At 35.9% G+C, this 19,110-nt stretch overlaps 1 protein-coding gene across 2 annotated transcripts; it reads right to left on the bottom strand.

Moving 5' to 3' along the window:
• Nucleotides 1–5,304: 5,304 nt before the first annotated feature.
• LOC135740463 (uncharacterized) lies at nucleotides 5,305–17,705 on the bottom strand. 2 transcript variants are annotated; one of them, XM_065258846.2, is made up of 9 exons: nucleotides 17,401–17,705; nucleotides 16,257–16,309; nucleotides 14,106–14,147; nucleotides 13,297–13,515; nucleotides 12,849–13,127; nucleotides 12,420–12,710; nucleotides 11,905–12,144; nucleotides 9,206–9,367; nucleotides 5,305–7,232 (listed from the first exon to the last, which is right to left on the bottom strand). In XM_065258846.2, the coding sequence occupies exons 2-9, from the start codon at nucleotides 16,279–16,281 to the stop codon at nucleotides 7,036–7,038; spliced, it is 1,455 nt and encodes a 484-aa protein (XP_065114918.1). In that variant the 5' UTR covers nucleotides 16,282–16,309; nucleotides 17,401–17,705; the 3' UTR covers nucleotides 5,305–7,035. The 2 variants fall into 2 exon arrangements, with proteins under 2 accessions (XP_065114918.1, XP_065114919.1); XM_065258847.2 differs by having other exon boundaries at nucleotides 16,257–16,305.
• Between the last annotated feature and the right edge of the window lie 1,405 nt (nucleotides 17,706–19,110).

Below are 19,110 nucleotides of genomic sequence, written 5' to 3'. Positions count from 1 at the left end.
TTGCTTGTTTTTCCAGCACAACCCACACTACAGTACGACCTATTCATTCAAATTGTCAACACAACCATTTCTCCTTCCAAAATGACAAGAAAAGTTGACTTTATTGACCTGTCTTTCTCCTATAACATTGCAAAGACAACGCAATCATGCCATTTGCACTATACAATATCAGGAAGATAAGGTCATATGTTACCCTTTTAATCTCCAGGCTGGATTACTTCAATGCTCTTCTTGCTGGCCATCCTGTTCGGCCTATTAAACCTCTCCGATTAGTTCAGAACACAGCGCTTGGCTCGTCTTCCTCATGTAACCGCAATCTTCATCTATCTCCACTAGCTACCGATTGAAATGCAAATTAGGAACAAGTCACTCACTTACAAAACTTTCACTGAGACCGCATGCACCGGCATACTTTCACACCTTCATACTTTCCTAAACCCATCCAGAACCTTACATTTAGGAAATGAGCGGCGTCTAGTGTTAGCTTCAAAATGGGGCACCAAATCACGTTCCCGCTCATTCTCCTTCACTTCTCCTGGCTGGTGGAATGATCTTCCTATTGCAATCCAGTCCACCACATCTCTTGAAACATTAAAAAAAAAAAAAAGCGACAAAAGCGTCTGCTAATTGCCTAAATGTAGATGTAACTGGTGTAAAAACTTATTAGTGTGTGTATTATATTTTTACAATGTTTGTTATTGTGACATACAGTAAGTTATAATATGAACATTATCCAGCTATGTTCTTAATAATGTTTCAATTAAAATATTTGTAATTTTTTATTCAGATTAATCGTAGCTTATGTTGGATTTATGCAAGGAACTGTCAATCATCTGTTCTGTGCATTCCAGCTTTCAGTTTTTGTCTACACTTGAATATTTTTTGAACCGTTTGAATGTTCACTTAGCTTTAAGGAGTTTCTTTCTCTGACCTTTGGACATTGTGTGTGTGTGTGTGTGTGGTTTGTCGGCAGGGAACGTTCATTGTGTGGTTTGCTGAGTAATTTACTTATATGTGTAAGAGGACATTAACAATAACTGAGTGCTGTTTTACTTTAAAAGCCCAAAGTTGACAGAATTGATTGATTTTTTTATATTCTTTACATGCACTTGTTAGGTGGTCATTGCTAAATAGTGTTTGCAAGAAACCAATTGAAATCCTGTCAATAAGGGCGGTCAAATGGGGTGCACTTGTTTAACTGTGACTAGTTTTCAATGTAATCAGTTTTGTTTTAATGATTCAGGAGTTTTTTGTCTCTGAATATGAAAATCCAGTTAGAGGTTTGCAGATTCAAAGGGTAGTATGTGACACTTCGCCAGGTCAGTAGCTTACTGCGGTAAGCACCACATGTTCCCTTTAGATACGGTGCATGTTGCATGATTGACAGATGCCTTGCAGATGGTTTGCTGTGCAATGAAACAAATGAAAAACAAAATGCATGAGTAGAGCTGATAAGTGACCCGGCTCAATGACTCTAGTAGTGTTAAATGACTCATCTCCAATGTACAATAAATAAAATATTTTTATACCCTTTCATCATTTGCTATTTACTCACTTCTGACACTCATTTTGTTCAAGTTTGACATTGTATGCTTTCCTCGTTCTAGTTTGTACTAGTGTTTGTGCATCACTGTGTGAGTTTGTGCATGCATATAGAAGAAAGGTTAATAATGCTTTAAATTAAAAAATAAGATAAAATGCAGAGAATTATTTAGTTTTGTTTGGTTTACGGTATGGATTTATTTTAGATGCATCGCAGATGACCGATAAATGAACATGTAAGTGTATGCATTTAATATTTCTTAAAGGCACACAGCTAGTTGCCATTTGTTAATAAAGTGAATATAAAGAAATATAAAATACATTTGCAACAACTGTCTGTTTTCGAAACATTTTAGAACAGTCTATGGCTAAATCTGTAAATTATTATTAAAAAAATAATAAAGTAGAATGTATTATTACATAACATGCTTTAAGGAGGACATGTGTTACCAAAATGATTTGCAGAAAAATCGGAGATAAGCAAAATTCTAATAATAAAGGAAACAATATAAAGATATGTGCCGAATCCAGAATCATTGTAATGAAACTCAAGCTGGTGTAGATTTTATGAATGTGTCTTCTGTTGTCTTGTAGTAGCTGGAAAGAAAAGATTGAGCCATTCTGACTGCTGTGGTGAAATAGTTTATGTTGAAACTCATGGTGACTTTTCAGAGAAACTAAAAGGAAGGGACTTTTGGTCAGTTGTAGGGGTTCAAGTTTACCAAAAACCATCTGTCATTATAATCTGTTTATAGATGACCGTAGGTTTAGCTAACATCTTGACTGTTGTCATTTCTTTCATCAATATATTTCTTTATTTTGTCCGTCTCTTCTCTTAGCATTATCCTAAAGTCAACAATCGTTATCCTAATCATAGTTTAATGATGACTAATATTGTGAATTATGGAGTAGGTAGGTCAGTAACTTGGCTTTAGACTCAAGCCGGGGTTTTATTAGCATCATGTTTTCTGGGTTCATCTTCATATCTGACTCATTCCTTGAGTTTGATTTTAATCTTCAGCTGCATTTACACTTTGGGCATAAAAGAGAAGCAAAACTAAAACTAAAACTAAAGGGAAGTTATGGTTTTGCTGACTAATATGCCTAATTAAGAGGTGTTGGCTAAGATTAGTGGTCATAATGTATGTTGGATTAAAAATAAACCCTTTATGCAAGTGTTAAAGTCAACTTGTGCTGTTTGTATAACCGACATGAATCACACAAACCATTCCTAGTTTCTTTAAAGGATTTAATGTATATATGTTAAATAACTGTTTAATAACATATTATTAATTTAACATTATAGATCAATAAGCAGGGGTCAAAAACATTAACACCAGTGTTGGGTGTAACTACATTGTAAAAACTTACTGTAGAAGATAAATTGTACTTATTGGGAGCAGTATGCTAGCTGGAGCCATTCACTTCCAGTCTTTGTGCTAAGCTAAGCTAGCGTGGGCTGCGTCAGACAGAGTTACAGCACGCACAGAGATGAGAAAGGTATGTATGGACTTATCTAACTCTGGGGAATACTGTGAATAAGTTAAATTCCCAAAATGTGGGCGTGTTCCTATACCATCTTCATGAGTTCATGACTCATAATAAGCAACTCACAGCATGGCTATTTTAGATGACTACTTCATGATTTCCTAATATTTGAATTAGAAAAAAAATGTATCCTATGCTTTCACTTTACTTAAAGCCATCAGTAATGCATTTATAGAGGTTAATAACTGCATTATGACTCATAATAAGTAGCGTATAACATGGTTATAACAATATAAATCAAATCAGTTATTTGAAATACCGTAGAAATGAATTTGCATGATTAATTAAGTAGTAACTATAATATAATCACATTATAGCAATGCAGGCTGCACCTTTATAAAACCCCATGGAAGTACTGCTTAAATATTAAGATGGTGGATGCGGGAGCCCCAATGTACTGCACTTAACACCACAAATAACACATTGACAAGTGAAAGTTTGTCAAGTATGCCACATATACTCAAAATGTGAGCCTTTGCATTTAACCCATCCCAGTTAGTAGTGAACGCACAGAGCTGGGTAGTAACGGATTACATGTTAGATTCCAAAAATCAAGTACTTGTAATAAGATTAAACTACATTTTAAAATACTCGTAATCAGACTACTGTTACTTTTTTATCGATTACATGATTTTTATTATTCATGTATATTACACATCTCCTATTTTTTACATTTTTTATAATAAAGTTACCTAACTTTTATATACATGATTGTACACAAACCGTTAACAAATCTCGTTCTCTGTAACAAGTACCGCCTCCATAACTCAAGTCGCTAATAGGACTGGCTTTGAATTTCTTGAGTCCCGCCTCTCTAAACCATGTCACTTTATGATTGGCTTTGTCTTTACTCGCTTTACTCGGAGTATGAAGCGCCAAAGCTCTATCAGCAAGACTATTTTAACTATTGTTCAAACAGCGATAGAGCCGCAGTGTTACAAAGGTTTAGAGCACCACAGTTGCAACCCGCTAGCCATGAGTCTCAAAAGGCAACTCTCATTTTATAAGTCCGACTCTTTAGCTATACAACTTCCCCCACTGCATTCTAAAAATGGCTGGGTTATTTTTGACCCATAATGGGTAAATATCGGACAGAAGACGTGCTGGGTTAAAAATGGACCCAATGCTGGGTTATTTTAACCCAACTGCTGGGTTATTATACCCTATGGTTGCATAACAACAACCCAACATTCAGGTCAATTTTTAACCCAGCACGTGTTCTGTCCAATATTTACCCGTCATGGGTCAAAAATAACCCAGACATTTTTAGAGTGTGACATCCTATTTAGTCAAACTTTATATTTAAAGTGTTTAACATACTTTCTTGTTTTTAAACACAAATATTTGGGAAAACATAGCATAAGTGTCATAAATCAGTTTTGTGTTTGCTGCTTTGTTATGGGACCCCCATAAGACTTTTCAGTTCGAGCACTTAGATGAATAGTGCAGATGACTAATAAAAACATTTTCCTTCCTGTCCACTTCCTATGAGGTGAAGCAATGTACACTTTTTCTGTTTTCTGTGCTCATAGTCATGTTTCTTTGAATTGATGTCAGATCTTTGTTATTTATTCTGAGCTATTGGATGAATATAAACTAGGAGTCAGAGATGCAAATGGTTGAGTTGAATCACATCAGCTGTGTGTGTATGTGTATCATTTTTGTTCTGTTGTTCATGTTTTTTTATAAAACAATGTTTTGTTTCTCACTCATGATCAGCAGCGTCTCAATGTTTTTCTTCTGCACTTCATTTCTCATTTTCTATCTCTCCACACATCCTTTTCACTATCACAGCCCTTTGTGATTCTCTAGACAGAATTAATTAAACAAAATGTATGGTGCAGTTGATATCAGGTTTCATTTTTGGTCAGAAATACATTCTCCATTCAAGCAGATAGGACTTCAGTCTTGTGTGACTGAAATAATTTCCCTGAGGCGTTGCAAACATGGCCAGCAAGTGGTGCGACTTCCTTAAAGGGACTTCGGTGTAACTTTTTTAACAAATAAAAAAATATACAGTATATTTTTTTATTATCTATTTCTGTGTTTGCGCTTGGATCGTATCATTATCTCTGATGAGGTAGGGGTAAAGTACTACTGTTTATATCAGACCACCATTAACTTTAAACTTAAACAAGATTGTCTGGTCAAGGAGGGATATTTACTGGGCTTAGTGTAATGGATGGGTGGGACAAAAAAGACAAAGTGTAGCCAAAATCAATTTATTATATATTCCACATGCTATAGATTATTGCTCGAGTAAAAAAGTAGAAAATTTTACAAAGTCAAAGCTACCAATCTCTATTAAACCACATCAATGCTCCAGTGACCTCCTGTGGTAAATGCGAGCATCAACAAGACAACATTTCAGTTTTGTTAGTTTGTCTCCATCTTATGGATAACGACAGAACTACACCGATGCGTTGCACTACAAATATTGAATAAACAGCTGTGCACATTTTGATCAATTAAGTTAAACCCATTATTATCATCCATAAAAGACTGTGCCTTACACAATTCTAGAAAATAAGCAGAATTTAAGTTAAAAGTCACACAGCAATATAATAAAATACATAAAATAAAGCAATAGTGCAAATAAAAATAGTTCCTCCATACAGTAGGTTGTTTGTTACCGCTAGGGTAACTTAGTAGAAGCAAGCAGACCTCTTCTTGTCTTTTATATGTTTTTTATTTAATGATAGTACAATTTTTGTTTTCAATTAAGTAAAAAAACAAAGTACAAACTCTAACACGCTATTCAAAGGTTCCTAAAAGATTGATCTGCTGACTCTGTAGCCATCTTTAAGAATCGGCTATAAACCCATCTCCTCCGCCAGCACCTCACTTATTTTTTTTTTTCTATTCTTCTAGCTTCATCTTTATCTTCTCTGTCATTATTAAACAAAACTTAGACTTGATAAGACTAGTTCTAGTGAACTTATGAATTGTTGTTCTTGTGTTGCTATAATTGCTTCTACAGTATTGTTTACCTCATTTGTAAGTCGCTTTAGACAAAGCGTCTGCTGAATAAGTAAGGAATTATTGACGACAGGCCATTGAGTTATAAGAAAATAATGCACACCCAAGGTGCAATGCCGTTACACTGCGGGTGTGCATTATTTTCAAATAATTCAAAGGACCGGAGTCAATTATTCCTCTTATACCACGGTTACCACAAACATTGCTCTGGTGTCTATTTTTAAGACATTTGACAAGTAAGGTGTGCGGTTATCAGAAATTAATGCATACCCACGGGACATTTCTCAGCCAATCAGAATACAGCATTCAACAGACCCGTGGTATAACTAAATGTAAATATTAAATAACTAAATGTAAGCTTCAGATTGTCAGACACTGAATAAACGGCGGTTGCATCCAGTTTTTGTCAGACTCATCAAAACTTCATCCTTTTATAGACTAGTGGCCAAGTCCAATCCCCTATGACATCACAGTCTTGTGAACCCCCTTCATGGATCCTATATAACCCTTATGAATTTCTTTGTTTTTTATATTCGTGTTCTCTCCGTCCTCTTCTTCGTGATCCTTTTTTTCCCGCAAGACATCATGCCTTATCTAATGGTAACTCACTCTTTGTTCCTTTGTCTATCTTTTACAATGCATTATAATTTTTTTAATATTATTATATGTTTTTTTTCTCTACTCTATTTCAATAAACTTTTAATACAATATGGTGTTATTGTCTTTTTTAAACATGCAATATTTAATTGATCATGTATAGATTTCTTACATACTTTTTAACTAAGATATAGTAGTCATTCCTAAACTTTTCAAACTCAGTGGTGAGAATACTTTTTGTGTATATAATACTTGGTGTACATAGTAGAAAAATAAAAAACTACTAGTTACTAGTGGTTCTCGAGGTTGTATAGGAAAATACACTTTACTAATGTTTCTAGGGGTTTCTAAGGGTTATATAGTAAGATCTCAGATTTTCTGTGGCAACTGTTCGTATCCTCCCTCTGCTTCTTCTTTAGGTTTTCCTGACCCATCTGAACTCAGAGTTTGGTACACCTGGGCTTTTACATTCTGAAGAGCCTCATTTCCCCCCTGATCCTGATCCTGACTCGATCCCTCGCCCGATCCCTCACCGGCCTTCAGCGTGTGGTAGACGCCTTTATCCTCTGCAGAGGTGTAAAAAGTACTCAAAAATGTTACTCAAGTGAAAGTACAAGTACTGAGTGTAAATTTTACTCAATTAAAAGTAAAAGTATCTGGCCAGAATTATACTTGAGTAAAAGTAAAAAGTACCACATTAAAATTGTACTTGAGTATTAAAAAAGTAAAAGTAACAGGAAAAATTTAAACTAGAGATTCTTGTTTAAGCTTTTAATCTCTAAAAACATGAAGTGAATGCACCACATACAGGTTTTTATCCTGCTTTACAACTGTTTGTATTTAATTGTATTTCATTATCAAAATATAAAACGACCTAATTTCAGTATGCAACATGCTACTCGAATTTAACTAAAGCAGAAGCTGATTTTCAAAATTGAGAATCAAGCATCTCACAGACAGCCAGTGCAGAAAGAGTTGTAATAGTTCTTGTTATTACTGTCAGTCCAAATCTGATTTTGGTGCATATTCGATTGGAACCCAATCACATTTAGAACGTGTGAACGGCTAAAAACCACATGAAATCTGTTTTTTTCTTTTCTGTTTCAAGCTATATCCAGAGGTGGTTTGAAATACTTTTCAAATCACATTTCCAGAAATACATTTAAGTCTGACCGCTCTGATCGTATTTTTGTAGCTTTTCGGTTACGTCATGCTGTTGCGTCACGTAAAATGTAAACACGATTGTTGTGCCAGTGTGACGTCATTGCCATAGAAACAGTGCAGATAATCCAGAAAACTGCAAAACCCAACAGGACGCACAGATCGGATCTTAACAGTTGTGATACACAATGTGAACAGTGAGTCTGTCCAGTCAGACATGCAACAAAATCAGTTTTGGACTGACAGCGTGAACAAGGTCTTAGTCTTGATAGAGAGGCTGCAAATAGCAGGGAATGTGAGCAGAGACTTCCTGGTGTCTGAAACTCAGGCCAGATATCCATCCAACTCTTTGCTGGCTTAATGTGTTGTCAGTTTCAAAGAAGCAAAAAAATCTTTATCCGAAGAGCCCACTCGCGAGTCTCTAGCCCTTTCTCGGGCCGAGATATGGTCAACCCTTCCCGGATTTTTCCTTGGCCTTAGCTCAGGTACCTTAAGTCCAGGGCGTTCGCCCTTCAGGCCCCTTATCCTACCCAAAGAGGGCCTTTACAACAAGCCACCCACGAGTCTCTAGCCCTTTCCCCGGCCGAGATACGGTGGTCCTTTCCCCGATTTTTTCCACGTCTGTAGCTCGGGCACCTTAAGTCCCCTCGGGTATAAGCGACCCAAAGGCATCCAAGCTACAGTCGTGGGAAAATCAGGGGAATGACTGCTGTATCTCATCCGGGTAAAGGGTTAGCGTCAGGGTTGGCTCGTTTGAAAGGCCCTCTCAGGTAGGATAAGGGACCCCAAGGGCGAATGCCTAGGACTTAAAGCGACCGAGCCACGGACGTTTGAAATTCAGGAGACCGTCGGCTACAGAAAGGGTTAGAGAGTCGGGGGTTGGCTCGTTGAAAAGGCCCACTCGGGTAAGATAAGGGACCCGAAGGGCGAACACCCTGGACTGAAGGTGCCTGAGCTACGGCCCTATGAATTTCAGGGAGTGGCACGCTGTTTCTCGGCCAAGGAAAATAAATAACTGGCCGTCAGCACAATTCAATTGGTTTGGTAAGAATAAGGGAAAATAGAATAAAGTGATCTCTAAAAAATAAGTACTTTTTGACTATAAATAAAATTGTAAGGAGTAAAAAGTACTTTTTTTTCTTAAAAAATGTAATGAAGTAAAAGTACTGATTTTAAATTGTACTCAAGTAAAGTAAAAATCCCCAAAAATAATACTTAAGTACAGTAATCAAGTAAAATTACTCAAGTACTTTACACCTCTGATCCTCTGTCTTCTTCAGTGCTTCATAACCTCCCTCACCCTCCTCCTTCACCTGGCCTGTGGCTTCATCCACCGTGTGGTAAATGCCTTTGAGAGCTAATTGTTCATAATATGCACCTGATTTGTCTTTCTTTGTCTCTTTGCCCTGTCTCAGTGAATGCATTCCTCTAATGCGCCTGCATTTCAACACCACCAGAATGATGATCACCAACACAAGAATAATCAGAATTGCTGCCAAAACAACTGCCACCATCCGTCCTCCCACTCCATCCAAGGGTCCTGTTGAAAGACAAAGAGTTAGGGGTTGCACTTCAAGAATAAAAATATAAATGAGAAGTGATTTGCATGCACAATAGAGAACTCACTGAGAATTGAAAGCATGCATTGCATTTTATCTGTTATGGAATCCACAGGCCAAAAGGAGTCAGATGTATATAAATCAGGTATTTATTAAAAAATGAGCATATGAAGCAGATTAGATAGTTATTGGAGATTCGAGGGGTATTGATGATGAACCTCACACATACACAATCAGCAGTTACAGATAACAGACGATAGACTGTTTAAGAGTCAGGTAGGTAGCACGACACACAATGAAATGTGATGTATGAAACGAGATCAAATGAATACTGAGAGGAGTATATATATAGTGCTGGCTGTGAATCTGTAACATTATCTGTATGGAGGACCACAAGAGTCATGCAAAATGTAATAAAGAACTTCAATATTTAATAACTACCTGGACAATAAAAATAGCAATTAATAGATTTGTTTAAAAATTCATTAATTAATCTATAAATAAATAGACAAAGTTACAAAAAAAAAATCATTATGTAACATTTTATTAGGCAATAAAAAATTAGATTATAAAAATAACATAGAAATGAAATATTAATCCATTAATAAATAATTAAAATTAATATAAAAATTTATAAAAACAACATAAAATACTCAATAAGTTCATCATTTTAAATTGCATTTATAAATTCTTAATTAAATAATGGAATTTCAAATTGTATTTCAAAAAGCGATTTAAAAAGAGAAATAAATAACTGGATTTATAAATTGAATTACAAATACAGGTTTAAATTAGGCATTTAAAAGGGCATTTCCGTTTGACTTTTCTGTTTTCATTTCCCCGTTGGTTCTCCTTATTCTTTTCGCTATTGGATTTGCTTTTCGTTTTAGCCTCTCTATTTAGCTTTTCCGTGACTGTTTGGGTCCTCATCTGAGATCTATAAATCTGCGCATGATGTACAATCAGAGCCAATCAGCGAGCTTGTTACATCCTCCTGGCCATAGCTAATTTGCATTTCTCATTTGACCATTTGCAAGGACCCAAAGAGTCACGGAAAAGCTAAATAGAGAGGCTAAATTGAAAAGCAAATCCAATAGCGAAAAGAATAAGGAGAATCATTGGGAAAATGAAAACAGAAAAGTTAAACGGAAATGCCCTTTTAAATGCCTAATTTAAACCTGTATTTGTAATTCAATTTATAAATCCAGTTATTTATTTCTCTTTTTAAATCGCTTTTTGAAATACATTTTGAAATTCCATTATTTAATTAAGAATTTATAAATGCAATTTAAAATGATGAACTTATTGAGTATTTTATGTTGTTTTTATAAATTGTTATATTAATTTGAACTATTTATTAATGGATTAATATTTCATTTCTACGTTATTTTTATAATCTCACTTTTTATTGCCTAATAAAATGTTACATAATGATTTTTTTTATAACTTTGTCTATTTATTTATAGAATAATTAATGAATTTTTAAACAAATCTATTAATTGCTATTTTTATTGTCCAGATAGTTATTAAATATTGAAGTTCTTTATTACATTTTGCATGACTCTTGTGGTCCTCCATAGATGACATCTGTTACCCAATAACCAATATATATATGTGTGTGTGTGTGTGTGTGTGTGTGTGTGTGTGTGTGTGTGTGTGTGTGTGTGCGTGCGTGCGTGCGTGCGCGTGTGTGTGTGTGTGTGTGTGTGTGTGTGTGTGTGTGTGTGTATATGTATATGTAATATATGCATATGTTTAAATCTTTCTTGAGCTGGAAAAGCCAACATTTAGCAATAATTAGAACTACTTCTCGATAGTAGAAACTGTACTATTTTCAGCAACAGCAGTCTGCTTTTCCTCAGAAATTCTGTTGACATATAGTAAGCTTTGAGTCGATTTACATGACACACACGACTTTTACTCCTCCGGTCTGGTGTAGCAACAACATAATTAGTTTCATTCAACTTTCTCACAATTGAATATGGGCCAGCAAATCTAGCATGTAAAATGGACCCAGGGACTGGTAGCAAAACCAACACTTGATCTCCTTGAGAAAAAGTTCTTTCAAAACATGAGAGAAAAGAAGGTACCTTACAAGATTCAGCACTCAACAGACCACATTTTGCAAACACAAATCCCAATGGACGAGTAAAGCAAAAGCTTTAAAAAGCGATCCCCCACTTGTTAAACGGGGGGGGGGGGGGGTTGTCGAGTTTCCACATAAACAATGCACAAACAAAGACAAACTAACCCTCCACTTGGAAAATGAGGGGAAAAAAAACGGACGAGCCCCCACTTGTTACATATCTCCTTTATATGTCTAGGAGAAATAAGGGAGGTAATGTAACAAGTGGGGGCTCGTCCGTTCTTTTTTCCCTCATTTTCCAAGTGGAGGGTTAGTTTGTCTTTTTTGTCTTGATCCTTAATGTGCATCTTCTTCTCAGCATATCAAATCAACTTCAAGACTTTTTTCTGAACATTAATATAAATGTGTGTTTGTTTGTGTAGATGTGCGAACCTGGGAAGACGTGAGGAGTGCTGAATCGTGAAAATCCATCCTGACAGGCTACTCGACAGATGTATGATCCCCTATCTGTAGGATCAATGTCCTGTTCAGTCTCTTTTTGTAGTTTTGTGCGTGTACCCGAGTTATCAGTGTAATACCATTCGTATGTCTCACAGACTGATTCACACTGTTCACAGGAACACTGCAGAGATCCCTGATCGTCTATAACTAACACAGCAACTGGAGGTCCACCTTCAAACAAACACACATCTCAGTTCATCACCTTTAATTAAAGGTATGACGGTATACAATCATATACCATAATATTGACGTTGTACCAGTGTTTTCTACTATATTTTAATGAGTTTTTATTAGATGGTAAATAAAACACTACTATTATCATTAAAACATTAACACAGAAAGTCTGTCTGTATGACACAAGCGGCTGTGCTGTACATTACAGTGTCATTTTATTATCAGTTATTCCACTATATGGATTTTCTATCAGGTTTTGACAGAGTACTCACCTATAACTTTTAATTCTTGTGGATCAGACTCATGTTTGTGTGTGGCTGCCGCTGAAGAAATGTGACTGTATTTGTAGGTGGCGATACATTTGTATTCACCATTATTTGACTCTGTGGCATTGGTGATTTTATACTCCTCACTTTTTACTATCTCTTTACTATTTACGATTTTGTTATCCTTATAGAAATCGGCATGTGTCACTTCGGCTCCGCCCCACACAGCACACCTGAGAGTAATGGTTTCATCCTTAAACACAGGTGCAACTGGAGGTTCCAACATTACCAAACGCTCTATAGGAGACAGAGACACATGATGCACAGTATGGTAATGAACAATACAGTTTAATATTTCAGAAAGTAAATATTGCTGTTATGTTTTATAACTCTTCAAGTTAATGACGTTGACATACATTAACAACACAGACTTGCCTGTCATCTTCAGTGTAAGTGCATTGCTCCTGTGTTTAGTTTGACTCTTCATGCACCAGAATGTTGCTCTTTGTGTATCTTGTAAGTCTGCATACACAGTGCCCATGTTCATTGTCTTGTTTTTAGTCACTTCAAGTTTGTAGCCAACATTATTCCTGAATGCAGAACACTTCCACTTGTCCAAATCCTCATCCACCTGCAGTGTCAGGATCCTCGCTTCACCTTTAGTGATCACAGCGCCCCCTATGGGCAGAGATAACTGGGCGTGCGGCTCCAACACTGTGTGTGTGTGTGTGTGTGTGTGTGTGTGTGTGTGTGTGTGTGTGAGAGAGAGAGAGAGAGAGAGAGAGAGAGAGAGAGAGAGAGAGAGAGAGAGAGAGAGAGAGAGATCATGAAGCACAGTAGGAGAAAAATAAGACAACTCTGTAATATTGGAGAATGAAGTTACCCAGTACTGTGAGTATAAATGCTTCGCTTTTCTCTCCGTTCTTTTCGCATGTGTAATTCCCATTGTTTTTTGGTGTTACCATCATTAGAACCATTAAGGAATTCTTATTTGATTGCTCTACATCATTGATTTTCCATGTTATCGGCTTAGAAGTGCCCTTACATTTGAAAGTGATGTCATCTCCAACATAAACTAAAGGATACCTCTGGAGAATGAAGACTAAGAGAAAATAAAAGAGAAAACATTTTTTTAAAGACACAGACGCCGCCTGTATCCCTAAATATTTATGTGTTTATATGAAACATCTTAGTAATACTTTACAATAAAGCTCCAATTGTTATCATTAGCTCAGTGGTAAAGCATTGTGTTAACTTCCCAAAAGGTCATTGGTGTTCGATCCCAGGGAGCACACATACTGATAAATCAAATTGGTACACTTTATGATAAGTTTGTATTTGTTAAGATTAGTAAATGCATTAGTATTGGAATCATGAACTAGCAATGAACAATATAGTTTAATCATCTCCACTATCCAACCATGCCGCTGCCATTTAGTGTGAGAGACAACGAAAGAGAAAGAATTAAAAAAGGCCAATTCACACTGGTCCAACATCAACCAACTCCAACCAGTCTTATTTACTTTGGTCCAACAACTGCCAAAAGGGGTTTCATACTGACCCAACAAACACCAATAGATGCAAAATGTAGCTCTACAAAGAGAAATATTAAAGAGCTAAGATCTGCTTGACAGTAATCAGAATTAAAAATGTACAAACTACGAACACATAGGAAAAGGCGTTTGCATTTACCTGTGGGCTTTCCGATGTTTTCTCTTATGAGAGCCAACAGCACTGTGAAATAAAGAGAAATCTGATTTACACGTTGTTCTAAACATGTATAAGTATTTTTATTTTGATGAACACAAAATGGGCCCTATCTTGCACCCAGCGCAATTGACTTTGTCAGTGACGCATGTATCATTCGTATTTTGACGAATTTTCACAGCGGGGTTTTTCCCTCCACAGATGCACGTCAGCAAACTAGGGAATGAACTTGCGCTCCCTGGGCGGTTCAGCGCAAAAAGGAGGCGTGTTGCGGCGCAAACCATCTCTTATGCTATTTTGCAGTTTCAAAAAACAATTGCGCTACTAACCAAAAAAAAATAGTCTAAAGTCAGTGGCGCGTTGCGCGTGGTTCATTATGCTATTTTAAGGGCGCATGCTTGACCATAATGTATAGCGTGCACAACGCGCATACACTTTGCTTATCTAATCTACACAGATGCAACAGTTATTTTTGCAAATCATAAATTGTTACACTTAAAAATATTAATACACGAGATAAGGGGAATCATAGTGGTGAGCATTGTGGTGATAGTTTTTATTTATTCTCATGCAAATAACGATTAAAATATTTTCATAACTTTGTTGTGTGGCTGTATTACGTTTATTTTATGTAAATAATAGTTAAAATGTTTTCATAAGAAACCTTAATGTATATGAACTTGATTTGTAAGAGTACTTTGGGGTTGGACCTTGCTTGCGTTTCTTGGGTCCGATTTCAAAGCCCCCAAACCCTTTCAGCGGTGAGGGTGGACGCAGCGATGTCCTCTGCTGGCGTCAAGTCCTGAGGCAGATCCACCTCCCGTTACACGGCGTGCCCGATTTATGCTGGCAAGCGTGGGATTCCCCCGTACAAGGACGTCGGTCTCCTCGGCTGTGAACCGCTCCTGGCGTGCGCCTGGTAAATCCGTCATAATAATAGCAACCCGCCATGGAACTTGCGCCCTTGCGTTTAAAGGGAATGTTGGCTAGCGTTCTGATTGGTTTATTTGACGTTACGCCCAAACCACACCTATGAATAATGAACCTACTTCAGACCAACCCCTTATTGATTTGCGCCCGGCGCAAGAGTTATTTCTCACGCCGGGAAAATAGCAACAGCGCCCAAGATCCGCCCACAAACTCACTTGCGCGTTGCGCTTCGCACTTGCGTTTCAGATCGTTAAAATAGAGCCCAATAAGTTACTTTGATAAATGATGGTAAGCACACAAATGCCGTAACCATTGACATCCATAGTAGGAAAACAAATAATATGGAAGTATTGTGATGATCAGTGGCGGCTCGTGACTGCTCATCCAAGGGGCCCTAATTCAAAATAAGTGTTCAGAGTGTCGTTTGTATGGTTACTTTTTCCAAAATATGTGTCCTGTGTGTTGAGAGATCTTGTGTGCATCACGTGTTTTGTCAAAATAAGTGCCTGCTGCACATGCGTCAAAACCGTTTATGATAAAAGAGACGCTCACGTTCAAGACACTCTATTTTTATTATTTATTTCATAGCAACTCCTCACCAGTCAAGAGACTTTTAATGAATCATAAATTAGGGATGCACCGATAGGATTTTTTTTGGGCCGATACTGATTTAAACAGACAACTTCTGGCCGATACCGATGCCGATATTAAACACTTGTATACAATACTATACAGTTGGTCTATTAGCTAGTTTATTTCTGCATCATTTTTTACTGAACATGGATTGGATCTAATTAACATTCAACTGACCAACATAATAAGAGAGGTACAAATTAAGCTAAAACAAATATAATAAGACAGCATGACAACCTTCAAAAGTGGTTTTTGCTATTCAGCATTTATTTTATTAACAACATTAACTCATTTTTTTTTTTTTTTTACATATAATGGATTTCTTTATCCAGTTAATTAATAAACAATCGGTATCGGCCTTTCTCGTGCTATTGCCGATATGCCGATGGTTTCAAATTCATCAAAAATCGGCCGATAAATATCGGCGGCCGATACATCGGTGCATCACTATCATAAATTCAAGTTTATTAAACTTTTTTAAAGTCATTTTTACAGAGTAAATAAAGTTGAACATAACTACAATCCCTAGAAGTTTTATATTAAAGAAATCAGATGACCTGTTGATTGTTTTACCTGACAGTGACAGAAATGCCTTCATGTCAGAGCAGATACAGAGGTCTGTCTGTCTGTCAGAAAGAGAAATAAATAACACAAAGTCAGCACAGAAATAGCTAATAATCCACACTATTATCAAATAAGTTATTTGGAAAATGGTTACTTTAGTAAATAAATAATAATTTTATTCTTTAATAATGATTTAGTAAATAATAATAATAAAATACCAACCCAAAGATGCAAAACTTCTATGCACTCCCCAAAACCCAAGACCCCCCACTCACAACACCATCCCGGTGGGAAATCTCAGTCAAGCTAAACTCAAAAGTTGGCAGTCTGCTAATAAAAACATTTTCTTTCCTGTCCACTTCCTTTAAAGTGAATCAATGTACAATTGTTTTCTCTTCCCATAGTCATGTTTCTGTCAATTGATGTCACCTATTGTGAGCTATTGGAAGACTTAAAATAGATGTAAATAGCTTGTGGGTCATTTTAACCTCTTTTATTATTGTTAGCGTGGTGGTGGGGGGTGTCCTCAGTTAGGAGGTGAAGAGAGCATAGTGATGCCTTTTTGTAAATCGGAAGTAGTATTATTATATTAATAAAATGTATATACATATTTCACTCTCAAATACAGTCTAAATCTTAAGTCAAAATAATAAATAAAACAATTAAGAACACAATAATGGTGGCCAAATGTTATTGTAGGATTGGCTAACAATTTGTATGAAAACAGACTGTACTTTTTCATTATATGAATTATATTATTTACTTTATTTACTGACTGAAATAAATCATACATCACTTCTTTAATTTCTGATCTGAAAATAAAAAGTTGTTATGCTTTGAAACATAAGGGTGAGTAAATAATGGCATGATGTTTATTTTGGGGTAAGAGTCCTGTATCATGTCTAAAGAAATTGCACTTTATTTTTAATCATCTCTTATCTTTCTTTGACCCCTTAAGTCATTCTAACTCCTTCTCCACATCTTTGCTCTCCCTGTACTGCAGTATTAAAAAAAAAAACATTGTATCCAACTATAAAAAGCAGAGAAAAAGGCAAAATATAGCCCTCGTATTCCAAAATGTGTCGTTTACTAAAAACATCATTGCTTCAGTTTATAAAGCATCTTGAATTATAAAAGAGGTATCTAACATTACCTGATTTAAGACGACAAATGTTCTTCTATTTTGCAGACATTAATGCACTGATGCAGCCTAGAAAACAAATCAAAACATAAGAGAACTTCTATGATCTTCTATGATAGAAATTTCATTGGGCGGGTTCAAAATATTTCCCCTTGGAAGTCTTTCAGGAAAGGGGGCGTCAAATAGGACAAAGAGTAAATCATGTTGTTTATCACAGAGAACAGCATTTCAAGGCATGAAGGCACATCTGAATCCAATGTTAGGTTTACTTCTTGTTTCCTAAGATACCTACATTATCCTGTCCCACATTCTATGCATGGGCGTGCACTGAGAATCTGATTGGTCGAGATTTAAAAAATAAAATGGTGGCCAAGACCTACCCAGTCTCACAAAATTATGTACCTATAGTCACGCTTTCCGCATTTTTTCGTGATCGTATCACAAATGTCTGTTTATGTGCCATTGTCACGGATTGGTTACTCAACTGCTTTTCCTATTTTCAAACCTATTTATTTTTTCTAAATTTTAAACCATTGTCGCCTGGCGTTAGGGTTAGAGTTGGGTTTGGGTAAAGATGTCATTTTATGTAAATCTAACCCTAAACTGAAGCGAAAATGGTAAGAAAATAGGACAAAACAGTTGAGTAACCAATACTGGGTTCATGCCTCCAAAGTCATTGCCTCGTTTTGAAACAAGTCAGCTTATAAGCTTTCGGACATAGTCTTTAAGTTTGCTATTTTGGTGACGTGGAGCACAGTCACTCGCGCTCTTCTGACGCACTAGAGCAGCAAAACGAGTTAAACGACTCAAACTGCTTTATTTTTATCATCAAAATATCCAGCATTTTCATTTCTTTTTTCGAAAGTTTTTTTTTTTAAATAAACTTATACTCCTGAAATATATTTGGATAGTTTAAAAGAGGTGCTAGTTAAGGGAAGCTATAATATATGACTGACAGGGGAGTATGGCAAGCCGTTTTAACTTTTATTCGTTGAGTTCTTGAAATCAACAATTCAATTTTCACTAGTAAAAATTTTTATTCTTGATATCAGATTTTACATTTCTACTAGTATCAATGGCAATTCTTGATATCAACAATTACATTCCCACTAGTAACAATGTTAATTCTTGATATCAGCAATTTAATTCTTGATATCAACAATTCAATTCTTGATATCTGTAATTGTATTTTCACTATTGAAATTTCACCATAGGCTGCCATTCAAATTCAATTGTTGATATCAAGAATTACATTTTCACTAGTAACAATGTTAATTCTTGATAGCAACAATTACATTTCCACTAGTAACAATGTTAATTCTTGATATCAACAATTACATTTCCACTAGTAACAATGTTAATTCTTGATATCAGCAATTAAGTTATTGATATCTGTAATTGTATTTTCACTATTGAAATGTCACCATAGGCTGCCATTCAAATTCAATTGTTGATATCAAGAATTACATTTTCACTAGTAACAATGTTAATTCTTGATAGCAACAATTCTTGATATCAACAATTGAATTTGAATGGCTGCCTATGGTGACATTTCAATAGTGAAAATACAATTACAGATATCAATAACTTAATTGCTGATATCAAGAATTAACATTGTTACTAGTGGAAATGTAATTGTTGATATCAAGAAATGCCATTGATACTAGTAGAAATGTAATATCCGATATCAAAAATTTTAATTTTAACTAGTGAAAATTGAAT

Source organism: Paramisgurnus dabryanus, chromosome 22 (assembly GCF_030506205.2).
Source record: "Paramisgurnus dabryanus chromosome 22, PD_genome_1.1, whole genome shotgun sequence".
NCBI lineage: Eukaryota > Metazoa > Chordata > Actinopteri > Cypriniformes > Cobitidae > Paramisgurnus > Paramisgurnus dabryanus.
The sequence above is the reverse complement of the archived record's forward strand: the minus strand, read 5'-3'. Positions and strand labels throughout refer to the sequence as shown.